At 37.6% G+C, this 27,491-nt stretch overlaps 1 protein-coding gene across 1 annotated transcript in view; it reads right to left on the reverse strand.

Annotated features, from left to right (window-relative positions):
• Nucleotides 1-4,357: 4,357 nt before the first annotated feature.
• Nucleotides 4,358-27,491, reverse strand: part of MDFIC (MyoD family inhibitor domain containing) — an 88,062-nt gene continuing 64,928 nt past the window's right edge. Inside the window, exon 4 of the mRNA XM_029924660.1 lies at nucleotides 4,358-5,490. Within this exon, the coding sequence (XP_029780520.1) occupies nucleotides 5,243-5,490 (248 nt within the window). The 3' untranslated portion in view covers nucleotides 4,358-5,242. The remainder of the gene's footprint in view (nucleotides 5,491-27,491) is intronic.

Raw genomic sequence — 27,491 nt, forward strand, 5'->3', positions numbered from 1 at the left:
CTCCTCCACCTCGACACCAATAAAACGCCCTTCCCGCAGAGCTGATCACAAATGCCTTGTCATCTGAAGTTGTTACCTTTAAAAAATACTCTCCTTATCTCGCAGGCACTATTCATTCATGTCCTTGAAAGAACTGTGCATTCTGATCGAAGGATCATATGGCGTCCACATTAAATTATATAATAAAGGTGATCTCAAGACTCTAAGAGTCAGACACACATGATGAACTGTGCTTTCTAGGTTTTGAGATGACATTTTAAAACTTCTTTTGTTTCACTCGAAGATTGCTTGAGATCCTAACTATTTGTGGGTGTTTGACACCACTCCGCCACATCTGTAATTGGCAGAGCGAGCATCCAGCAGACAGGCTCTGTACATCTTTACACTGCAACCTACCAAGTTAAGAAATGTATTGGTTCAATATAAAACAGCAGGCTGTTTTTAGACATAGTTACTAGTGCACAAGCTTTAATATGGCTTGGCTTCATCCTATAATGAGATCTTTTGGTTCCCTGCTCAACAGGCTTTTATTCCTTTGCAAAAGGCTATGAACTATGTCAAGTGGATCAGCTGCTTTTGTACACCCTCTTTCTTGGCTTTGGAACGTAATTCTTTTGCTTCTACCCCTTTATGCATCAGACAGAACTTAAGAACCTTTTCAATTTTTCAAGCTAAACTTAGAATTGGTTTGAATTTGCTTTTTACTATTTTCCTAATAATTACATTCTCGACTGAACCTCACACAAAGACCTGCCTGGAAGTGAGCCCTTAATTGCAAAGCTCTACTTTGTCTTTAACACGTGTTATCCATACCCCATGTTGATAATGTGTCAAAGGATGGTTACCTAACGTGATTTCTTCCTGGTCCCCTCACAAGTAAATGCCGCGCTCTGTTTTAGCAAGCACGGAGGCGACGGGTGGAGGGCACACATAACAGACAAACAAGGGAACTGGAACTGGTGACCACAGGTCAGTGGGAAGGCAGGAAACTACTTATGGGGACGTTTGGCAGCTTGGGAGCTATTGGTGTCGTCCCTGTGGAAACTGCCGCACTATTGTCCCTGTCTGATGAAGCACAGGGTGGTGCAGGCTTCGGCTTGTCTAGAGATCCTGCTTTCAACAGGGTGGGACTCGGCTGTGCTCATAATCCTTTTCAATCCAGATTGCCTGTTGATTTCATTAAAATTTGACCATTTATATGGTATTTTGACTCACAGTCCTTTGAAGTCGAGGGAGCAGTCATTGTTGGGAATTTTGAGATGTGAAAATACATGGTGAATTTAGTCACCACTGATGGTTTTTGTAAAAAACACCCTCCACTTTAGGGCAGCATCACAATGCTATCACCTTTCCCACAAGCTCTTCTACAGAATCTCTGGTATTAAATGAGCAAGTAAATACAAACAGTTTTCTTATGGGAGGTGCGTAACTTCTTACCTAGGTTGGAACAATGTGAGGGTTCTGACCCCACTGAGGTAGCTAGAGAAAAGAGGCACTCACAGGGGCGCCTGGGTGGCTCAGTCCGTTATGCATTTGACTTCAGCTCAGATCATGATCTCACAGTTCCCAAGTTCGAGCCCCGCATTTTGCTCTGTGCTCACAGCTTGGAGCCTGCTTTGGACTGTGTGTTTCCCTATTTCTCTGCCCCTCCCTTGCTCATGCTCATGCTCATGCTCTGTCTCTAAAAAATAAATTATCATTGAAAACAAAAGAAACAGGCTCTTAGAAATTTATTGGTTATAGTGGGAAATAGAAATGAAGGGTTAAAGGGACACCCTTGTAAGAATTTTTGATTAAAAGATGTAAATAGTATGTGTGGATTAAACCCTATTAATATATTAACTACTGTTTAAAACAAATGGTGTGCTTTACAATAGTGTAAACGGAAAATAAAAATGGGTATTATAGTATTTGAAATTTTATCTTGCCTGTTAGGTTAGATATAATAAATTTACAGGCATATAAATCACAAGTAATTGGAAAGGGCATCAAGGTCTTGAATAATTTGAAAATAATCTCATTAATAAGTAAACTTATTCTTTAGGTGGTTGGGTAAATCTAAGTAAGCATTTAAACAGGAAGGCAAGAAGGCAAGCCAGACTCAGGACTTCAGTCTTATTTGTGTTAGGCAGTGACTTTGACATTTATAACATTAGAATCTAGGGCACTTATAGAGTTTGTATGGATAAAGAAAGGAAAGTTATTACATAAGGTTGCTTTGGTTACTCCTTGAAACGTTCAGAGAAATACCGACTACTTTAGGTGAGGAAAATGGATATAGTTAATAGATTAAGAATACAAAAATAAAATATTCCTAAATAGAAAGCTTCTGCTAAATAAATGATTGGGGGGGGTTAAATACTATAAAACATTTCCTATTACTTTAAAATTATATGACTAAAAACCCTAGATGAAAATACTTCTGATGATTTAACTTTTGGGTAAAATCAATTAAACCTAATACCCAATTTCAGAGATTTTTTTGGGTAATCTCAGTATATACATTAAAAATAAAATGATCTTTGTTTCCAATTATTTTCTTTGGAATTATCTCCCAACTTATAAAAACCATTTACTTAAGACTATGTTTTAAAATACTGTATTACCTATGATTTACACTATAAACTGATCTGAATCTTTCATAGCTTGTATATGAGCATGTCCTGAGATTTACATAAGGAAACTATGAAATCTTCAGAAAAGGAAGTAACAAGATAAAGAAAAGCCTCGTTTTAAATTATAGTTGAATTAATTCAAATCAATATAAGAATTAGATAGGAAATATGCTAAGGCACAAAGGAGAATTTCTTTTTTATTTCAAAATAATGTATTCAGGATAATACAGGTCCAGTTTAAAAATATTTAAGGTTAAGTTTCCACATTTGAAAAGAGACCAAATCTATAACTGTAAGTATAGCACTTAGTCATGATGGCCATGTAATTCAACAAAACATTTTACATACAGAAATTCTAACATATACTGAAACTATTTTCACATTTTCCTACTTTTTTTTTTTTCATTTTTAAAAATCATACAAGACACTTTATGGAAGACTGGTATAGACAATAGAGGAGAAGTGCTGTGAACATAAATATGAAAATAAAATTTCTGCTATCAGTTAATGTTCTCTGTGATGGAGAAACATTACTTTAAAAGTGCTAGTATTTTCATGGCAAATAGTAGCAGAATATATTTAAATATTAGATAAACCACTCGGTTGAAAAATTTTGCATGATAAAAAGTGACACATGTTAACAATTCCAGGTCATTAGAAGGCTTTACATGTCCATACACAGATGATATTCTTATATCCTAATATATACGCATAAGTTAACGTTGGGTATACGTAAATATTCAGATTCTGGTTACTATGAAATAGTACAAAGATGTTCTTATATTTAATGTAACAAATGAAAGACACTCTTTAGACAAGAGAAAGACAGCTGTTTCCTAGAATTCTATTTAAACCCGACAATTTAAAGGCTGTGTGTGTGTGTGTGTGTGTGTGTGTGTGTGTATGCACATAGCACTGAAAAAGGGATTCAAGAGTTTGCTGACTTTTTTAAGTCCTTTCAGTAATGACAGAAGTAGAACTAGGTTTTACCTCAAAGGAAAAATTGTAGGTGACATTCCTATGCTTGAGGTTTAAAACCTTTCTTAAAAGGCTAGGTTTGTTAAAGGCTTCCTAAAAATAGGCATTTGTTTTTATCATGAGTTTGAATTTCAACTGGAGGAACTGAAAATAACTATTAATCCAAAAGTATGCTTTCAGAATGTCTATAAGGAATTACCTTAAATCAAAGCAAACTACTATTTTGAGGAGATCAGACTTAGTAGGAGAGCACATAGTATGGAAATTTACTCCCCTTTTCATCTGGGCTACACAAAGTGTCTATCTCTTACTAACTGTATACTTAGTCTTGTAATGGACTTATTTCTTTACACTGGCAGCATCTTTATAACCTGTCCTGTTGGTTTAATTTAACATAAAATTGCAATACTGACATTTGGTCACAATAGTGGACGTCAAGTTCCCCACTGCTTTGGAAGGAATGGTTTATATTTAAGGTGAGCTGTCTTCATAAAATATAACATCAGTTACGAAGCAAAACAAACAACCATTCTTCCCTTTGAAAAGACTTAAAGCTCCAAAAATTAAAAAAAATTTTTTTAATAAATCAGAATCAGAATACTGGTATTTTAATATTTTAAAAATCACCAAACTTAAATGCAATTTGTCAAAAGCATTCCATGTCCTTTATAAAATAGAGCTATTTTAATAAATCATTATGTTATCAAAAACATTATTTAAATTATGTAAAAAAATTATTGCATACTTTTAGTTAAATTTTATACTTTTTTTTTTTTAAAGCTGTATTCCTGCAACCAAAGAAGATACATAAGGTATTTTTCTTTTAGCTGCTTAAGGACACACACAGTTTGGGCTCCCATCTAAAACTTGGTCCTAAATCTAATTCATTCAAGCCATAGATGGATCATTCATCCTAAAAGGCCTTTTCAAATACCACCTTCTCCTTGAGGCCCTGTGCACATTCCAGGGTACAAGAGCTCTTCTTCTCCTTGTACTCCTAGAGCCTTTTCGGTCCTTCTCTTGCATAAGCCTCACTTCGGTATGCCCTGAGGAATGGTCCATACCTTACAGGTCTCTTTGCTCTGTTAAACTGTACACTCCTCTGGATGGGAGTTGAATGGCATCCATCTCTGCATCTGAGCAGGCGATTAGATACAGGAGGAACTCAATGTCTGTTGAACTAGTGGAGAAAGTGAAAACAGAGCACGGAGATTAACACAGGGTGCCCAACTATGGTGTGTGTTTGTTTCCCAAAGTTCACTTTAAAGGAAAGAAATGCCTACTTTGAACCAGGGATAGATAAACATCAAAAATAAATTGTCTGGTTTAAATACCCACAGAGAAATAATACATTTGGAGCAAGAGACTCCTAAGAATAGTTAAATAGAAATATGTATAAAAAGGAGGAGACATTTAGCATTCCTTTTGGGGTCAAAATGTCCCTCAGTCATTGTAACCTATTAAGTTTACAAGTAGTTAAAATTTCACATATTAAACCATGTAGATTTGGTTAGAGAAGGCTTTCAGAGATTACTTAATGAGTGAACAGTGCAAATACTGGCTTGCTTCATGAGAATCCTACCATGTGCTTTTCTGCCCCCTTAAAAATCCTAAAACTCTCCAGTTTTAACACAATAGATGATAAATATCTATGAAGGAAAACAAATTCCACAGCATTCCATACAGATTTCCAGACAGTCTGATGATTCACAACAGGCATCCATGATGCCACAATCCATGTCACAAGGGCAGTTACAGTCCTCCCCCATTTCATCTCCACAGCAACAGCAGCAGGCTTCTGAGGTGCAGATGCCACACGAAGCTTGGCCCAGGACAATATTGCAGAGGGTCAGGAATTCACAGAACAAGCAGGCCAGGATACAGTGGACACAGCAATCTTCATTTTCAGTTGGGAAGAGACCACATATGAGGGAAAGAATGAACACAATTATGTAAGTCATCAATGGACTGAATAATAAGTGATCAAAATAAGTAATCCAGAACACAGCGACATGCACTCTTAGAAGTCTTTCTGTGAGCTGGAAGCTCACAAAGAAACTTAAGTTAAATTTTAGAGGAGCAATCTTTAGATGTAGGTATTGCATTTAGGAAAAATACCAGAGGTACTGTTGTTGTGTGTACGGGTGTGTTGCATGAAGATTAGATTTTATGTTACTCTCATACATTGTGCACTGTGCAGTGGTCTTGGTTGTGGGTTTCGCTTCTCTGTGTCTCTTAACCAGCCCCCCATTATCCTATTACTCTTTATAACAGAGGCTAAAACAATTCTGTGACAGTAAAGTCCTTTAGAAATAGAAATTTGCTCCACCCCACTGTGCCAAAGTTGGAAGGAATAGAAAATTCCATAGGATATAGTCAGTATATTATTGAGTACATCATGATGTATAAGTACTTGAACTGTTCTAAAGAGCTAATGAGCTAGATTATTATCATATTAAGAAACTAGCAGTTAACTGGCAGTAAGCCAGTTCTATTCAGTATGCCTTCAAAGAAAGACTCCTATTAACCAGTTCTAACATTTCTGACCTTAACTTTCTATTCTGTTAAAGAAAGTTTGTATTTCACAGCTGAAAGGAGAACCTACAAAACTCACTTGACATTGAAGAACCATTAACTGAATATTCTGCAAACACTAAGAATATTACTTAAGTATTACTAAGAATATTAAGTATTAATCATAAATACATCATACATCAAACTATCTGTAATGCATCTATCAATTTTAAAGGGGGAAAGAATGGTCACCCCACCTAGCCTCAGAAGTGGAAGGTTATATCTTTGAAGCCTCCTTTGGTCCCTAATAGGTAGATTTTCCTCTCTTGATTTATGATCATTGTCTTGAATTTTGACTCAATCTTTCCCTTACCATTGCACTTTATACAACAGTGAATGTATAAACATCCCTACATAACTGATCAAAAAGGAAAGGATACCTTATGAATTCCTGTAACATTTTTTGCTCAACACCGTGTTTCAGATTTCCCCTCACTGATTCATGTCACTGTAGCTCACTTATCTTCCAGGTATAGAGTATCCCAACTGATTTAATATACCATAATTTATTTATCCATACTGTTAATGAATATCTTTGTCATGTCCAGTGTTTTTGCTACTCTAAACATCACTGCTGGGAACGGCTTTGTGCAAGTGTCCAAGAACATACAGGATATATAACTAGCAGAACCATTGGCTCATGGGATATGCAAATAGGTTTCCAAAGTGGTTGCTCCAGAGTTTACTCCCCACAAACCAAATTTGAGAATGCTCACTGTCTGCAGCCTCACTAATCGTGGAAACTGTCATACTTTCATATATGTCAGTCAGGTGAGTGTGAAACAGGATCTCATGGTGGTTTTACTTTGCATTTACTTAGTTACTAGTACGCTTGGACATCTTTTCCTGTTTGGCCATTCATGTGGTCTCTTCTTTGAAAGAGGTGTCAGGGTGTTCATGTTTTCCCCTCATTGTTCTATTAAGTTGTACTTTTTTTCTTACTGATTTTAGATGTTCTTCATAGGTTCGAGATACCAATCCTTTCTCAAAAATGACTGTTTGCTCTCAGTATGTGGTTTTTCTTATGTTAAAGTAAAATAAAAAGAGACAGACAAGTTAATTTTCAGACCTTGAGAGTTTAAAGTAATAAAGATAAATCCAAGTCAAACTTGTTGTTAGCTGGAGATATGGGATTGATGAGAGGGCTGAGGAGGCAGTAACAAGATCCGGTAGCAGAATGAAATAAAAAGTGCTAGTGGCTGATTCAAAAGAAGGGAGCCCAGCAATCAGGAGGGAGAGACTGAATGTGATGAATGAGAAATCAACAGCTCTCAGGATAATTCCAAACTAAACAGCTCACTGCCACTCACAAGACCTCTCTATTCATTGGAGAATGAAAATCCCTTCCCGATTTTAGATGACACTTGTCATACAGAATTGAGAAGCCTTAAACCTAGAATAGGATCTGTCCAAATTCCTATTTTAGCCAACAAGATTCACAGATCAATTTAAGTCTGTTAAACTCCCTTTGTATTTTTAGTAAACAAAATGGAAAAAAAAAGTTCTTAGCTATAAATAGATCAAACACGGCTTTCTAGCCTATCTTCTACAACAAAATGTGATTTCTGTACCTAATAGGTGTGAGTGGTTGTCTTGCAGAGAATGGGAAGCCCAGCGTAAATGAAGGAAAATTATTTGCATGTTAAGAAATCTGTTATCTTAGGACAAAAAGGTTTTCATTATCTCATTAAAAAACTATTTTAGATACTTTACTAATGTCTATTTAAGGTTTTTCCCAAATATTAATTCACTTACTTCTAATAATATTCAAGAAGCAGTACTGGCATTATCTGTGTTTTACCAATACAGACAGAAAATTTAGAAAATTTGCCCAGAGTCCTCCAGGCCCTCAGCAGCAGCGCCAGGGTGAGAGGCACACGGTTCCAGGGAAAGGCCCTACTCTAATCCAGCATGCTGTGTTGACCGCAGGGGTGGCCCGCTTGGTTCATCTTCCTCGGGGGAAGATCAGTTATAAACCCAAAACTCCCTGATTTGTCTTGATCTGTTTTTAGCCTTGATTCATGTTCCTTTCCTTTCTAAAGATGATTCTGAATTTCACTTTGAATGAAGAGTTGATAGTTCAGGTTAACCTTCAACAAGAGCGAGCAAAGTCTGTGAGCTGGAGAACTGATAAACTGCCAGTTACATTGTGGAGACAGACCTGAGAGGGTGGGCAGCGGAGAGCGAGAGGGAATGTCTCAAAAGAAGCAAATCTGTAAATGTAGAACCTAAAAATTAAGGTCCACAGTTACATGAACAAAAGCAGTGAACAGATTACATGGGAATTCTGGTACCACATGGTAATGACACAGGGTTTAAAAGAATAAGTTCTCTGGGTAAATACTAAAGCTAAAAAAAAAAAAAAAGAAAAGAAAAAAGACATCCTCTTAGAACACAGGTCCTACATAATCTACTAGAAAACCACTCTGAGCTACTCTTAAAAACCAGTCTATTAAAGGGCACCTAAAACAGCCACAAGCCAAACTGCATCTTAGAGATTAAAGTGATATTAAATAAGGTGCATTTACAGGGACATGTACCACAAACACAGTCATTACTTGTACTTTATAAGAACTTCCTAGGTATGAAAACAACAAAAGAAACTAAAGGATCTGCAAATTCTATCAAATCAATTTAATAATCTGATTTTTATTCCTTGCCAAAAACATTCCTTTTAGTTGTGTTTTAGAAAGGGCACTTTGTGACCTGGGGCAGTGAAAAGGTTAAACTAAGACAAAATAACTCACAGAGTTTCTTCCACTATCACCCCCACCACCCCCAGGGGAATCAAGAATCATAAAAGGCATTACAATGTTGGTTTTATTTGAAGCAAAGAGAAGATTCTAAGATTTAGCAAACTAAGAAGACTTCAATAGAGAAACTTTAAAAAAAAAGAAGAGTCTTCTGCATAGATGATAGTTCATAGTCAGAAATAATTCTTTTTTCCCCCTGGTTCTTGAGGTTTTTCATTTTTATGGTTTTATTCAGTCATACTTGCAGTTTTTGCCAAAAGCATTTAACCTTTGAGAAGCCAACTAGGTTCTGGGAAGGATGCCTATCCCAAACTGGGCCAAGCAAGAATTGCACAATTCAGTGCGCTGTGAAAGGGGAACTCAGCACAAGACTGACAGCTACTGTAAATTGAGGAAAACAAAGGAACACACCAGCAGCCAAGTAGCTTGCAAGAAAGCATAAAAGGAAAACTGTAATGCAACATTTGATTAAAAACAAAACAAAACAAATCTGTTATGAATGGCTGCAGACACAAACCCAAACAAAATATCTGAATCCTATGAAAGGTCATCAGTGGCAAACCCCTGGAGCTGGTCTATCTGGAAAGCATCTGGCTGCTCCAGGCCTTGAAGGCAACAACAGAAACCTACTTCAGTAGCATCTTAGGTGACTCTGGAAATGTCCATGACTGGCCCAAGGGGCTTTGGTCTGTTTAAAATAAGGCTGAAGACTCATTTTGATAAGAATACATCAATTGAATAATGAAACCATCCCAAATTGATTGACCTCATCATAGGTGGCCCCAAATGCTCAGAAAATAGGAGGGAGAGCCATCAGAAAACTATCTGCACAGTAAACTCAGCTGTGTTATAAGTGAGTCGGTTACATTTCTTGCGTTTTCTTTTTTTAAGATGTGGTATGACAGATGCTCTGAATTTCTTGGAACCAAGACCCCAAACAGCAGAGTACTGGGAAGCGCAGAGCAGTGAATTCTGAGAATAACCCACAAAACAGATTTGTATGCATTTTATCTCGACTAATCTCTAATAACATTTCCTTTGACTTCAGCGCTTGAAACGACTTTCTTAACCAAGTCCCCAACAAGTAAACTATATACTGAGAAACAGAAGCTTGTTAACATTGTTAGCAGTCTAACAGTATGCCAAAAAGCAATTGCAGATTAGAACATGAGCAGTCAATTATGCATAATGAGTCATTCAACAATTGCACTCAGATCAAACCTGACTTCACACCCAAAGCTACAGAGAACCCAGAGGTGTTCCCATGTCTTGAACTGCTAAGGCTCACTTCTGCCCAGTGGGGGTTACGGAGGGGCTCACCTTTGTGCGGATGTCTGACTGGTTGGTGGCTTTCTTCTTCCCAGACGTGGCTTGACTGCAACTGTTGTTTCTCCAGGCAAAATCAGAAAGCCGGCTAGAAGTGGGCCTTAGGAATCCTGAATTGCAGCCAGGATGGCGAACTTAGCATCTGGCCTATGTGAAAAGCCAGCTGTGAGGGTGAGACACAGACCCCTCCAGGGAGTTGTGCTCCTCAAGTGTTCATAGGGGCAGGAGGTATTTACTAATACAGCACGGTAGCTCAGCTCCAAGTAGCTCTGTGTCTCCCAGCCAGAGGACGCACAGCGTTCTGGCCTAAAGCCCTAGAATGACCCGCTGCCTGCACAAACTGGCCTGGAGCATACCTCCTACACAGAACTCTCTGGCACACTGCTGTCCCTGTGAGGCCATGCATCTTAGCCAGAACATAGTCAACATTTTCCTAATGGGGACGAAAGAGAGTTAGTTCAGGAGGTAAAAGAAAGAGAAAAGCGGTATTTTCCACTGCAGTGCAGAGAAGACCATGCTTAGGAAAACTGAACAATTCTCTTTACTATTATCTTTCCTTTAGGCCAACTCAAAAGAACCTTGGAAAAAAAAATAGCACCGTTCTCCCACACCCCACAAAGGGACTCTTTGATAATTTTCCTAGCACATGTCCAAATTCTGGATTCCATCCTGTACCTATGGCAGGTGCATTTGCAGTTTACATTACAGTAGGTGGAAGGCACATATTTTTTTTGCTTCTTTTACTCGTTTATTCTGTTGCATGCTCCATGGCTGATTCATTAAATATCCCAAACTCTCTGATGAGATTTGATCCAGTAATTGTTAGTCATTACTTAACCATAGGACTGAGTCAAGTAGTCCTTTCTAAAGAGTTGCATCTTACACAGTCTAGAAACATAATGTATCTACCAAACACCTTCCCCTCCCCCTCAGGAGCTGTACACAGAAATCTGAAGAGGAGTAAAAGCTCAGTTAGTAGATGTGTTTCTTTAAAATATTTTACAGGTAGTTAATATATAGGGAGAGAAGAGGATAAGAAAAAGCTAAAAAATACAGATGGTCCAGATAACATTTGCATTAACTCTCGGAATCTCTGTAACACTAAGATCACAAATTTGATAGCTGGTAATAATAGTACTGTCCTCAGAGGGTTACAGTGAAGATAAAAAGGGACAATGCAGATAAAGGACTCAAGAAGGGGGGTGCTGGGGTGGCTTAGTTGGTTTAACATCTGACTTTTGATTTCTGCTCAGGTCATGATCTCACAGTTTTTGAGTTTGAGCCCCACATCAGGCTCTACCCTACCAGTGCAAAGCCTGCTTGGGATTCTCTTTCTCTCTTTCTCCCCTTTGCTGCCTGTCTTCTCCCTCTCCCATCCCCTCCTCCCTCCCTTCCACCCTCTCCCCCCCCAAAATAAACTTAAAAAGTACTCAAGAAGGGATTTATCATGTAATGCTTATTAAATGTTGTTACTATGATAGCAATGAAGACAATAGAAAAATATTTATTTTGGGAAGGCTACACCTCCCTCCCAACCAATAGACTTCATTCACCCTGATTACACCAAAATTGGGCCATTCCATTTTAATCTAAGGAGTTTTATAAAAGGCTCAGTCCATAGTTGAAACACTTGAAGAAAAGACACAAACAAAATGGCAACTTTAAGAGACAGAATCTACAGAAGAGTGAAGCAGAAATCTGTCCAGAAAAATAGTAAATCTTATGTTTGACTACAGCAGAAGACTTAAAATAATCATCTTTTTGCATATTTAAATTATCTATTTTCTAAGGAAGCTAGGAGGAATAAACAGAGTAAGACTATACTTTATCTGAACCTATTCAATGCTGACACTATTCAGTCGGCCAGTTGGAATATCTTTAATCCAAAAAGTTTAATAAAAAAGTTGAATATAACTCTAGGAGAACAAAATGCACTTTAGATCTTAAAAGCATTTTCCTAGAAAGAATATGTCTAACAGTGTCTCCTAAAATTGGTCACAAAACCATCTATGGCTAGGGAAAAAATACACTTTTTCATTAAAACTAGAGGATTTACGTTCTATAGCTGTATAAAAATGATCTAAGAAATCTCTCCACAAACCTTAACGTCTTCCCCATTTTTCACAACTGTGACAATTTCACATTTACCACTTCAGTTTCCCCTATGATCCGTGGAGGCCTAAATATTGTGCAAGGTACATTATGAAGTCTGTTTAAGTCAAATAGTACCCAATGGGGTGATCCTGCAAAAGGTGGTGGTGATGATGATAAGAACAGGGAAAGAACCCCTTGCTATATCACATGCTTTTTATGTATTTATACTTACTGAGGTATAATTAACATAGACTGAGGTCTCCTGAAACCAATATTGTGCTGTATGTTAACTAGAAATTAAATAAAAATTTGAAAAGAAAAATAAAGCCTATAACCAGGCATACAACATAATAATTCAATATAGCTGCACTGTGAAATGATCACCACAATGTCTAGTTAATATCTGCCACTATAGTTTTTTTCCTTAGGAGAGCTTTTTAATATCTATTCTCTTATCAACTTTCAGATATGCAATATGTTAACTATAGTCACCAGGCTGTACAGTACATCCCCATCACTTATATTATAACTGAAGTCTGTTACTTTTGGACTTTTTCATTCATTTTACCCATGTCCACCCCCTGCCTCAGGCCACCACCAATCTGTTCTTTATATCTATGAACTCATGGTTTTGTTTTTACATGCCACATATAAGTGAGATCATATGGTATTTATCTTTTCCTGACTTACACACTTAGCATAATGCCCTCAAGGTCCATCCATGTTGTTGGAAAGGCAAGATCTGTCCTTTTTTTATGGCTGAATAATGTTCAGTTGTGTGTATACACACACACACACACACACACACACACACTCACAAATATATAATGTATATATCCATCACATCATCTTTTCCCAGTCATCCATTGGAAAACATTGTTTCTGTATCTTGACTATTATAAATAATGCTGCAGTGAACATGGTGGGTGGATATATCTTTCTGAATTAGTCTTTTCATTTCCATTGGATAAATACCCAAAACTAGAATTACTGGGTTATATGGTAAGTCTGTTTTTAATTTCTGAGCAACCTCCATACTGTTTTCAATAGTGGCTAAAATTTACATTCCCACCAACAGTGTGCTTTTTCCCATAACCTCAAGAACATACCACTTGTTTTTTCTTGTTGCTAATAGCCAATCTGACAAGTGTGACATGGTATTTCATTATGGTTTTAATTTCTATTTTCTTGATAATTAGTGATGTCGAGCACCTTTTCATGGAACTGTTTGTTGGCCACCTGTATATCGTGTTTGGAAAAAGATCTTCTGCCCATTTTTAATCAGATTTTTTTCTGTTGTATGAATTCTCTCTATATTATGGATATTAACTCATTAGATATGTTTTGGAAATGTTTCTCTTATTTGATAGCTTATGATTTTGTTTTGTTGGTGGATTCCTTTGTGTGGAAGCCTTTTAGTTTGATGTAGTTCTACTTGTTTATTTTAGGTTGGTTTTTGGTGTCAAGTCTAAAAACTCAACACAAAATTAGATGTCAAGAAGCAGCTTACTGAGTATGTTTCCTTCGAGGAGTTTTATGACTTCAGGTCTTATAAGTCTTTCATCTATTTAGAGTGAACTTTTGTGTAGGGTATATAATATGGTCCAGTTTCATTCTTTTGCATACAGCTGCCTAGTTTTCTCAGTACCATTTACTGAAGAAACTTTTACTCACTGCATATTCTTGGCTCACTGTCAAATATTAACTGATCCTATATACATGGATTTATTGCCGGGCTCTCTGTTCTGTTCCATTGATCCATGTGTCTGTTTTTATGCCAATACCATCATGCTTTGATTACCACAACTTTGTAATATAGCCTGAAATCTGAGAGTGTGATGCTTCCAGCTTTGTTGTTCTTTCTCAGGATTGCTTTGGCTATTCAGAGTCTTTTGTAGTTCCAAACAAACTTTAGGATTTTTTTGTTCTGTTTCTATTAATGTCCTTGCCATTTTGATAGGGATTTCATTGAAACTGTAGATTTTTTTAGGTACTAAGGACATTTTAACAGTGTTCTTCCAATCCGTGAGCACAGAATATTTTCATATAGATTTGTGCTGTCTTAGGTTTCTTTCACCATGTCTGGTAATTTTTAGTGTACAAATCTTTTACCTTCATTAAATTCATTCCTATGCATTTTATTTTTTTGATGCATTTTTAAAGGGGATTGTTTTCATAATTTCTCTTTCTGATAGTTTGTTATTACTGTGTAGAAATGCCACAGATTTTTCATACTGATTTTGGATCCCACAACTTTACTGAATTTGCTGATTAGGTCTAAGTTTTATGTAGGCATCTTTAGAGTTTTCCACACATATCTATGTCACCTGCAAATAGCAATAGTTTTACTTCTTACTTTCCAATTTGTATGTCTTCTGTTTCTTATTCCTGCCTAATTGTTCTGGTCAGAATTTACAATATTGAATAAAAGTTGTGAGAGTGGGCATCCTTGTTTTATTCTTGATATCAGAGGAAAAACTTTCAAGCTTTCCACCATTACGGTATTAGCTGTGGGCTGGTCATATACAGCTTTTATTATGTTGAGATACTTTCCCTCTATATACAATTGTTGAGATTTTTTATCATACATTTTTGTTTTATAACTGAAAATGTCTATTTTTCTACTTATTTGATAGTTTGGCTGAGTGAAAGATTCTAGGTTAGAGATAATTTCCTTTAGAAGTTTTCTTGCATTGTGTCATTTCCTTCTTAATTTCTGGTGTTGCCGTCAAAGTTTCATGCCATTCTGACTCTTTAACTTTTGTTTAGGGCTTTGCTTACTTTCCAGAAGATTTTAGAATATTCTCTTCTCCATTCCATCCTCTTTTGGCATGAGTTTAGTTTCATTTACTGTTATAGGCCCTGCATGGATAGAAGCTGGCAAGTTCTTGAGTTCTAGGGATATTTTGAATTGTTTCCTTTTTCTTTAATTTAATTTATATCCATGTTAGTTAGCCTATAGTGCAACAATGATTTCAGGAGTAGATTCTTTAATGCCCCTTACCCATTTAGCACCCCCCACAATCCCTCCAGTATCCCTCTGTTCCTCTGTTCTCCATATTTAAGAGTCTCTTATGTTTTGTACCCCTCCCTGTTTTTATATTATTTTTGCTTTCCTTCCCTTATGTTTAGCTGTTTTGTCTCTTAAATTCCTCATATGAGTAAAGTCATATGATGTTTGTCTTTCTCTAATTTCACTTAGCATAATATCCTCTAGGTCCATCCACGCAGGGGCAAGTGGCAAGACTTCATTCTTTTTGATTGCTAAGTAATACTCCATTGTGTGTGTGTATAGATAGATATATATAAGTCACATATTATTTATCCATACATCCATCCATCAATGGGCATTTAAGCTCTTTCCATACTTTGGCTATTGTTGATAGTGCTACTATAAACACTGGGGTACATGCACCCCTTCAAAACAGGATACCTGTATCCCCTGGATAAATACCTAGTAGTGCAATTGCTGGGTCACAGGGTAGTTCTATTTTTAATTCTTTGAGGAACCTCCACACGGTTTTCCAGAGTGGCTGCACCAGCTTGCATTCCCACCAGAAGGGCAAAGGAGATCCTCTTTCTCTGCATCCTCACCAGCATCTGTTGTTGCCTGAGTTTTTAACGTTAGCCATTCTGATAGGTGTGAGGTGGTATCTCATTGTGGGCTGGATTTGTATTTCCCTGATGTTGAGTGATGTTGAGCATTTTTTCATGTGTCAGTTGGCCATCTGGATGTCTTCCTTGGAGAAGTGTCTCTTCATTTCTTTTGTCCATTTCTTCACTGGATTGTTTGTTTTTTGGGTGTTGAGTTTGATAAATTCTTAATAGATTTTGGATACTAACCCTTTATCTGATGTGCCATTTGCAAATATCTTCTCCCATTCCATCAGTCACCTTTTGTTTTGCTGATTGTTTCCTTCACCTGGGAGAAGCTTTTTATTTTGATGAGGTTTTGATAGTTCATTTTTGCTTTTGTTTCATTTCCCTTATCTCCAGAGACATGTTGAGTAAGAAGTTGCTGCAGCCAAGGTCAAAGAGGTTTTTGCTTGCTTTCTCCTCAAGGATTTTGATGGCTTCCTATCTTACATTTAGGTCTTTCAGCCATTTTAAGTTTATTTTTGTGTATGGTGTAAGAAAGTGGTCCAGGGTCATTTTTCTGCATATCACTGTCCAGTTTTCTCAGCACCACTTGCTGAGGAGATCGTCTTTATTCCACTGGATATTTCCTGCTTTGTTAAAGATTTGTGGGCCCATTTCTGGGTTCTCTATTCCCTTCCATTGATCTGAGTTTGTTTTTGTGCCACTACCATACTGTCTTGATAATTACAGCTTTGTAATACAGCTTGAAGTTTGGGACTGTGATGCCTCCAGCTTTGGTTTTCTTTTTCTAGGTTGCTTTCACTATTCCGGGTCTTTTCTGATTCTGTACAGATGTTAGGATTGTTGATCTAGCTCTGTGAAGAATGCTGGTGTTATTTTGATAGGGATTGCATTGAATATGTAGATTGATTTGGGTAGTATTGACATCTTAACAATATTTGTTCTTCCTATCTAGGAGCATGAAATATGTTTCCATTTTTTGTGTGTCTTCTTCAATTTCTTGCATAAGCTTTCTATAGTTTTCAGTGTATAGATTTTTCACCTTTTTAGCTAGATTTATTCCTAGGTATTTTATGGTTTTTGGTATAACTGTAAATGGGATCGATTCCTTGAGTTCTTTTTCTGTTGCTTCATTATTGGTGTATAGGAATGCAACTGATTTTGGTGTATTGATTTTATACTTTGCCCAGCAAATTATGAATTGCTGAATTATGGACCAGTTCTAGCAGTTTTTTGGGTTTTCCATGTATCATGTCATCTCTGAAGAGTGAAAGTCTGACCTCCTCCTGGCTGATTTGGATGCCTTTTAGATCTTTGTGTTGTCTGATTGCTGAAGCTAAGATTTACAATACTATGTTGATTAACAGTGGCGAGAGTGGATATCCCTATTTTGTTCACGACCTTAAAGCTTTGAAAGCTCTCAGTTTTTCCCCACTGAGGATGATATTATCAGTGGATCTTTCATATATGGCTTTTATGATCTTGAGGTTTGATCCTCCTATCCCTACTCTCTTGAGAGTTTTTATCAAGAAAGGATGCCATATTTTGTCAAATGCTTTCTCTGCATCTGTTGAGAGGATCATGTGGTTCTTGTCCTTTTATTGATGTGATGAATCACACTGATTGTTCTGTAGATATTGAACCAGCCCTGCATCCCAGGTATAAATCCCACTTGGTCATGGTGAATACTTTTTCTTAATGTGTTGTTGGATCTGATTAGCTAATATCTTGTTGAGGATTTTTGCATCCATGTTCATCCGGGAAATTGGTTTCGAGTTCTCCTTTTTAGAGGGGTCGTTGGTTTTAAAATCAAGGTAATGCTGGCTTCATAGAAGGAGTTTGGAAGTTTTCCTTCTATTTCTATTTTTTTGGAACAGCTTTTAACACCGATTCTAAAAAAATAGAAATGGAAGGAAAACTATCATAAATTTATGTTGAATTTTGTCATAGTTTTTATGTACCTATAGGTGACATTTTATTAAGATTGTATATACTTCATTTTATTATTCTTCATTTTATTAACATGGTATATACATTGATTTGCAGAACTGAACTGTCCTTGCATCTCTGGAATAAATACTATCTGATCATAATCTCTGATCTCTCAAATGTACTGTTTAATTTTGTTTACTAATATTTTGTTGAGGGGTTTTCCATGTATGTTTGTCAGGAATACTGACCTATAATTTTTTTTCTTGTGGCATCCTTGTATTGTTTTTGTATCAGGGTAATGCTGGTCTTATAAAAATGAATTTGTAAGTGTTCCCTCCTCTTCTATTATTTTGGGAGAGTTTGAGAAGGATTGGTTTTACTTCTTTAAATGTTTGGTAGAAATCACCAGTGAACCCATCTGGTCCTGACTTTTATTTGTTTGGGAGATCTTTGATTACTGCTTCAATCTCCCTACTAGTAATCAGTCTGTTCAAATTTTATATTTTATTGTGATAAAATATATAATAGGTGTATTATTTATAATAAATAATGAATACACCTGGTAAGTTTGTTTGGGAATTTATCCATTTCTTCTAGATTGTCAAGTGTGTTGGAACATAATTGGTCAAAGTAGTCTCTCACAATATTTTGTATCTCTATGATATCAGTATAATGTCTCCTCTTTCATCTATGATTTTGAGTTTCTTGTTTGTCTTTTCTTTGGTGAATTTAGGTAAAGGTTCATCAATTTTGCTTATCTTCTCAAAGAACCAGCTGTTGGTTTCATCGATCATTTCTATTGTCTTCTTAGCCTCTGTTTTATTTCCACTTGATCTTTGTTACTTCTTTCTTCTACCAACTTTGTTCTTCACTTGGTTTTCTAATGCTTTAAGGTGTCAGTTTATATTACTTAGGGTTTTTCTTTCTTGGGGTAGACATTTATTATGAACTTCCCTTGTAAAACTGCTTATGCTACATCCATTAGCATTATGTTGTTCGTGTATTTTCATTTTCTTTGGGTACTTTTTAATTTTTCCTTTGACCCATTGGTTGTATAGTAGAATATTGTTAATTTCACCATATTTGTGACTTTTCCATTTTTCTTGTAATTGATTTCTAATTCCATACCACTGTGGTTGGAAAAGTTGCTTGATATGATTTCAGTCTTCTTGAATTCAACAGACTTATTTTGGGGCCTAATATGCTCTATCATAAAGAATATTCTATTTGTACTAGTTAAGAATGTGTATTCTGTTACTTTTGTGTGTAATGCTGTGTATATCTGCTAAGTCTATCTGGTCTAATGAGTTACTTAAGGACAATGTTTCCTTATTGATTTTCTGTCTGATCTATCTACTGATGAAAGAATACTAAAGTCCTGTACTATTATTGTATCATTATCTCTCCATTTGGGTCTATAAATATTTGCTTTATATATTTAGGTGTTCCTATGTGGGTGCTTAAATGTTTACATGTTATATTCTTTTGTTGAATTGACCCTTTTTATCATTATGCAATTAACTTCTCTTTTTCCAGTCCTTGTTTTAAAGTTTTATCTGATATAAATAGAGCTACTCCATCTTTTTTGGTTTCACTTTACATGTGAAGTGAGTCTTTTGAAGTCAGCATACAGATGAGTCTTGTGTTTTCATACAACCATTCTTTTAATTGAAGAATTTAGTCCATTTATATTTAAAATAATTATTGATAGGTATGTACTTACTGCCACTTCTTACACTTTATTTATTTATTTACTGAGAGAGACAGAGAGGAACACAAGCGGGGTGGGGGGCGGGCAGAGAGGGAAAGGGAGTGAGAATCCCAAGCAGGCTTAGTGCTGACAGCACACCTTGATTCCACAAACCATGAGATCATGACCAGAGCAGAAATCAAAAGCTGGAAGCTCAACTGACTGAGTCACCCAGCTGCCCCTTACTGTCATTTAAGTGGGTTTTTTTTTTTTTTTTTTTTTTTTTTTTTTTTTTTTTTTTTTTTTTTTTTTTTTTTTTTTTTTTTTTTTTTTTTTTTTTTTTTTGCTGTTTTGTAGTTCTGTTTATTTCTTTCACTTGGTCTTTTTCTTTGTAACTTGATAATTTTCTATAGTGGTTATCCTTCGATTATGCTTAGATATGCCTCATGGTTTTCATATTTTATGTGTCTACTACAGGTTTTTGCTTTGTGGTAATTAAGAGGCTTACATATAATGACCTAACAGTCTATTTTAAGTTTATAACTTCAGCTTTGATGCATTCTAAAGCTCTACGTTTTTATTTCCCCCCTTTTTTGATGTCACATTTTACATATTTTTATCTTAACTACTTATTGTGGTTATTTTTACTGCTTTTGTCTCGAATAGCTTTGTAAGTGATTAATCTGCCATGTTTATATTAGATTATTTTGAATTTTACTCTACATTTACTTTTACCACTGAGATTTATACTTTCATATGTTTTCCTGTTAGTAATTAGTGCTCTTTTCTCTTCAGCTTAAAGAAGTTCCTTTAACATTTACTGCAGGCCAGGCTTAGCTTTTGTCTTTCTGGAAAACTCTTTTGCCTGAAATCCAGAATAACAGCTTTGCTAAAGAGTGTTCTTGGTTACAATTTTTTTTTCTTTGAGGATTTGAAATCCATTATACCATTTCTCTTCAGCAAAGTTTCTGCTGAAAAATCTGAGGATCGTCTACAGGGGTTCCCTGTACATACATTTTTCTCTTGCTGCTTCTAAGATTATCTCCTTCGCCTTAACTTTGGAAATATTAATTATGATATGTCTTGGTGTGAGTCTCCTTGAGTTCATCTTCTTTGGCAATCTCTCAGCTTCTGGTATCTGTTTTCTTCAAGAGGTTAGAAAAACTCTCAGCCATTACTTCTTCCAATAACTTTTCTGCCCCTTTCTTTTCCCTCTGTGATCCCTTTAATGTTGGTCTGCTCAGTGTTGTCACATAACTCCCTTAAGTTACCTTAACTTTTCCATTCTTTTTTTCTTTATGCTGCTCTGATGAGGGGAGCTCCTCTGCCCTGTTTTCAAGCTCCCTGATCTTTTCTTCTGCTTCATAGTGGACTGTTGAATCCTTCTAGTGTATTTTTCAGTTTGGTTTTGTATTCTTCAGCTTTGTGACTTCCATGTGGCAGTTTCTTATATTTCTAAGTTCTCACTGTGTCCACTCATTCTTCTTCCACGTTTGGTGAACATCTTTAAAGCCATTGTTTTGAACCCTTTGGCAGGTAAACTACTTATCTCCATTTAATTAAGAACTTTTTCTTAGGGTTTACCTTCTTCTTTCTTTTGAAACTTATTCCTCTCTATCCATTGTTTTGACTCTCTGTGTTGGCTTCTATGCATTAGATAAAACAGCTACTTTGCTCAGTCTGAAGGAATGGCTTGGTGTAGCAGATAAATCTCTTGTTCAACCCTGGTCTAGCTTGTGGTTGTCCAAAGTGTTTTAGTGGCTCCCAGTGGCTGAGGGTGTCCCAAGGGGAGGATCTCAGTCAGCACCTAGATTCAGGCTATCTGGAAGACAGATCCCCTCCCACCCCCAGCAGCATCAGCTCGTAAAGAATGCAAACATAAATAGTCTTGTGGCACTAAAAGTATAAGCCCCACTGGCTTCCAAGGCCAGGCAATCTCTAGAGGTGTCTATTGGTGGCAGTCACAAAAATCAGGACACTAGCTGGGTATACAAGTTCCTTTTGGGAGGATACTGGTTATCTGGAGCAAGGCACAGGGAGAGCTTAAAGACGGCACTCAAAGGCTGTTTCCCTGGAAGTGCATACCAGTAGGCCTCTACATATGTGCCCAACCTGAAGCCTGCCCAAAGCCAATGCTCAGGTTAAGCAAATAGGCCTCTCCTACAGAGACCCTGGGGGTATGTTTCAGTCTGTTAGCTGTGCAGTGCCCTGGAGTGGCAGCTGGCCAAGAGCAGTGTCTCCCGTGTTGGTCTGTGGGACCCAGGAACACATACAGATGCCTTGCTTTTAAGTACAGCTTCAATTTCTACAATGCTTTATAACACCAACAGATTTTTATGCATCCATTGGCCTCACTTACTGACATTGCTGTCTGCCACAGCTAGGCAAGCAAGTGTCCTTGGGCACCGGATGTGTATAAGCTCATCTTCCCCCAGAGACAGGGGCATGCTGGAGGACAAAGATAGTGTTCACCCCCCAAGGTCTCTGGAGACGATTACAGTGGGTGAGTTGGAGCAACCTCTGTAAGAAGGTGGCTGCCAGTTCAGTTCACAGAGTACCCCGGCGAGTCCCTAGATGTGTGTTAAATCAGGTGCCGGCACCTCTCAATCCGCTGCGTCTCTACTGCGCCTGAGGCATGTGTGTCTGCGGCACTAGCCCATTACAAGCCACTTCTCGGTTCAACGTCGTCTTTTGGGTCTTGGGGACATAAACCCCATTGGTTTGCTAGATGTTTGCGAGCTCTTCTATCAGATGCAGTCTTAAAAGTTAGGGTGCTGAATGTGGGGTTCAAACTCTTTGCAGGGAGATGCTCCAGGCTTTGAGTAGCATCCTAAACTGTCACTGTGCCCAAGTGAGCTTTAATCTCAGCCTCTCCTGCTTGCTTCAGATGTGGGGTTTTTTTCTTCTCCTCTGCCATATGTGAAGGATTCACTCAGCTAGTTTTCAGATTCTTTTCAGAAGAAGGTGTTCCATATGTAGCTATAGATTTGGGGTGTTCGTGGGAGGAGGTGAGTTCAGGATCCTACAGTGCTATCTTGAACAAGAACTCCCTGTATCAGATGCGTAGTCACTGCTATTACACTCTTACAGAGCCCCACAGAATTGGCTAGGTCGCTTGTGACATGAGGTCTTTAAGACTGTGGCAATAAACACAAAGAGAGGAAGCTGACAGTAAGTATTCTGAGGGCTGGGATCTGGAACAGTAATTCTCCAGGCACTTGCACCTGTCTGATGGCAAAGGGCTGAGAGGCCTGGCAGTGACTGCTCCTGTAAGCTCCTGGAAAGGCAGGGACCGCATCTCTAGCAGGGGGCACAGGCCTCACACAGGCAAGAATCGCCCTGCCTTGAGAAGGCCTAGGCTGTGCACCCCAGTCCTGATATAAGAGCCAGGCCCCCACCAAAGGGCACAGCAGGCTGACAGACACTCCAGGAGAGATGAAGAGGAACAAGCCTAGTGAAATGAGACACCAAAGCATATTTCAAAGCAGGGCACAGGAGGTAAATCTTGTTATTTATGGAATTAATTTGTGAATCAATGATGGCATTGTTACTCTTTCCACATCCCCTCCCTCTCCACCCATGTTATCTATTAATACCATTTGGGCTTTTTTTTTTTTTCCTTAAGCCTCAGATGAACAGGACAGCAAGACATTGAAATTATAAGGTATAAATACCTCCACCTTAATTTAGTGTACAAACAATTCCGGAGCCAAGAAAATCTATGAACATGTTGTTTGCAAGTACTCTAAAACGGACAAACCTGGTTTACTCATAGAATAAAAATTCTGTAGCCTTGCTATATTACTTTAAATTGTAGGAAAGAAGATAAAATATACAGAGCGCTTACTTCGCTGCCCATCGATGCTGTGCACCTCATCAGGGCCACCCCCCAACCGAGGTTTCCCTAAGTCACAGCTTATCACCTGCTGTGGCAATTCCAGCCAGCAAATGCCTGAACAAGTGAAAGAAATGCCCCAAGTGTCTGTGGTTGTTGTCAGTGTTTGGTGTTGGTGAGGCTTCTAGCAACAAGGAAAGGACATTTTTGGGGGCACAGAAATGTTCCAATTGATGATCACTCTGCCATTTTTGTGAGTGGCACAGACAGCTGAGTATTATATCCCAGGATCTGGAAAACCTATTTTCTAGTCTTGGCTCTGTCACTAACTGGCTCAGTGACCTTGAGCAAATGGTTTCAGTGTCTAACTGCTTCTAGTAAAGAAGAAAATAATCTTCAAGTTCTTTCCAGGCACTAAGTTTCTATGAAAGTCTAGCTCAGGGTCTTGTCTTGGCTTTGAACAGAGCCATTACTTGGCTTACCACAATATTTGCAGTACAGTGGAAAGTTAATAAATGCTCCTGGGTCTTAACCAACACATAGTCAGCAGATGGTCAGATGACGTGTGTGAGGTAAAGAGAAAGCAGGGGTGGCTCCGGATCCTGAGGAAGGTATGCAGGGGCACACAGGCAAGAATATGATAGTTTTAGAGACCCAAGTGCCTCGGCATTATAGTGTTGGGACAGGGAGAACCAAGGGGAAAGCCTTTAATTTTCCAATTCAGAGAGGAGGAGGCAAGAGCTGCATCAGTGATAATATATATGTACCTGACCACTCCCCCTCCCCGACGCCATATTATTGAGGAATATAATGGAGGTTGTCAGATTAGCAGGAGTTGATACGACACTGGATGAGGCAATGATGGGAAGAGAATAGTCGAGTATGACTCCTGGTTTCTGGAGCCATCCACCAAGAAACTAACATAGAAAGACAAATAGTTTAATACACTATGCATGCAAGCTATAACTCTGAAGAAGCTCAAATGAAGTTGTCCAAGAGGTGGTTGGAGAGACTGGACTAGGGAGCCAGAGTCTCTGAACTTCCTACAGTGAATACAATAATTAAGCTGCCCAGGGAGAATGTACTAAGCACAAAGAGAAGAGATGGAAGGGGACAAAGAGCATTTGAGAAAAGAACGGAGGAAGAGGGGGTAGGCAGTACAAACTGGGGACTTAACAAGGGCGTAGAAACTCCAGGAAAGGGAGGTGCCACGGAAGCAAGAGAGCAAAATATTTCAAGGAGATTGTGTCAAATGGTATGCTTAGGCAGAGAAATTTCACTGATGTGAATAGCAGTGGGAGGAGGAGTAATTGAAAAATGAGGAAGTAGAGACCGCAAATGCAGATATCCTTTCAAGAAATCTGTACAGGGAAAGCGTCTTCTCCCCATGGAGAGGGAGGGAAAGTTTCGGAGAGCTTCATTTAATGAGAGTGGCAACAAAATATAATAGCCATTGTGGAAAATGGAAGGGCCGGTCTGCTTTTCTGCATAGTTCACTGCAATGTCCTTGTCCCCTAAAGGATGCCTGCCCCAGAGCAAACGCGATAATGATTTGTTGAATGAAGTAGGGACATACTGAAGGTTTGCTGAGGGATTCTGAAAATCCAGTTGAGACCTGAGACCACACAGCGGTCGTGATGGTGATTTTTATGGAGGTCACGGTTTCCTCCGTAGTGCTCAGCTCCTTGGTATAGAGAGAAGTTTAAAAGAAAGACTGTCTGGGTTTTGGTTTTGAAAGACAGGTATGCCTGAAGGACAGGGCCTCAAAGCTAGTTAGGAGATTGATCGAGAGATCCAAATATCAATAAGGAAGACGATACATGGGGAGGCCAGATAATAAGGGTCAAATGGCGTTCATGAGCCAGTATGTTCATACTTATTTCTCACTAAAAGTATAATTGTTAAAAAGTAACAATAATACTCAAAGGCATTAGATTAAAAAAGAAAACGGGACTGCTCTGTAGATTCTAGTACATAGGCCTGGGCACCTGGCAGATCCTTAAATACCTGTTGACATCATGAAATTCATTTGTATGGCCGCAGGCGAAGATTACTTTGGGTTTTACTCCACCTTCTCCTGTCACTCCACACAGTACATTTTCCAGGAGATATCTACCACAGATGTTGAAAAGTTCTTTCTAAAATAACTACTCTTCTGTCATTCCAAGATGCAATTTCTGCATCCCTCACTGAGGATAATTATTAGAAAAAAAAATAAACTTCAGCTTCTAGTGTCAACTTTAAATTATGTCATGTTATGGGGATATTATTCCCCAAGAGGGCCAGTTCTTCCAGTCTGATCTCCCAAGAGAATTCAGAGCGGAAATTTAATATGTCTCTGAAAACTAGTATATTCATCCATTTTGCTCTTTTCTTTCAATTATCTTCACATTTTCCCCCAAATCCTGGATTTCTCAATCTTTGAGGAGACAACTACCATTTATTTGTATGCATATTTTTCCCTTTCAAAAGAAGAAACACAATTTCCCTGAGTAAACAGTTTTGTAATTATTGTCTCCTCTACCTACCTGAGACAGTGTCTACCACCTTCCGTTTGCCCTTCAGTTAGGTGGACATGAAGAAGGGGGGGCCAGTTCCAACTACCAAGGTCCAGTGCTGGGAAGAGGGCCTGAGGCCACACCGTGTTACAGACCAGTTAAAATCCCTTTGGAAGATTTGTCTGAGAGCCTGGAAACAAAGTTTTCACCAGGTTGTTGACTTTTCATACACATCCTCTGTTTTTTCTTGTATTTATTTATGGAGAGTTAAATTAAGATTACCCAAATTGTGGCATGCAAAACCACAGAAATAATTTTCTCCCTGCCTCCATATCCTGATATGGCTGACTATGCCGTGGTTAAAAAATAAAACTTTTTATAGAAGTATGCATGAAAATGTAAACGTGAGAACAATGGTTTCTTGGGAATTTGCTATTTAATATTATTTTTTAACGTGGAAATTTGGATATGTCTTTTATGCTCATTTCACTTTCATATGAGCAAAAAAGCTATTAAAAATCTGTGTTCTCTGCATTATGAAAATTGCACACAGATATATAAGGTTGCAAAGGAAATTATACTACAAAGAAAGCTTAGGATGCAGCAAAGCAGAATAGAGCAGGCATTCTTGTTTTTTTGTGTGTGCCAGGGACATAAAGTAATAGTTTTAAATGTCTCAAGTAAAAACGATTTCAAAGGAAACCAATTATGCTGAAATAGTTATAATATTAAAAATTGAGGTAGAATAAAAGTAAGTATGGGCTTTCTCTAACACATCAATGACAAGATCCAGTGATCTTGTAACTGTTATAATTTTAAAGTAGTGATTAGCATAAACAATTATTTCAGGATCTCTGCAGTAATAGGATATAAAAATAACAGTGATTGGGGTGCCTGGATGGCTTAGTTCGGTTGAGTGTCGGACTCTTGATTTCAGCTAATGTCTTGATCTCACAGTTGATCCTGAATTGAGCCCCGAGTCAGGCTCAAAGCTAAGAGCAGAGCTGGCTTAAGATTCTCTCTCTCTGCCCCTCCCTACTCACAGACATGCTCTCTCTAAAAATATAATAGTAAAAGAAAATATCAGTGATAAATATCAGGTACTACGAATGCTACTAAAGTTTATTGTTTCCTTTTATAATTGAGGGAAATGCTAAATTTCAAGTATAGAAGTTAATGAAATTGATTTTTTTTCCTCTCAGAGTTAAGGACCCCTGAACTGGAGGATCATAAGTGAAGCTCTTTGAAAGATTCACTTAAGTATATTTATTCATTTAAGTATATTCAACTTAAACCTTCTTTGTAAGAAAATATCTTACCTTGCAAGAATTTTTCAGAAATATGGCAAATTTATACCATGAGTTTCTTGCTATCCTATTTTATGCTATACTGATTGAGAGTTATACAAATTAATTTTTAAAAGTCCTCAAAAACTACACGAATTTAACATTATATATTGGTATTAAAATTAGTGAAAACATTTCTAATAGAATCTGTACACATTTCTATGTTACTTCAATTATTTCTTAAAATTACATTCTCAAATGACCCTGCCTAACTCCAAACAGTGAAGCAACTATGTATTCTGAAAGAAAT

The sequence above is a fragment of the Suricata suricatta genome, chromosome 2 (genome assembly GCF_006229205.1).
Source record: "Suricata suricatta isolate VVHF042 chromosome 2, meerkat_22Aug2017_6uvM2_HiC, whole genome shotgun sequence".
In the NCBI taxonomy this organism is placed as follows: domain Eukaryota; kingdom Metazoa; phylum Chordata; class Mammalia; order Carnivora; family Herpestidae; genus Suricata; species Suricata suricatta.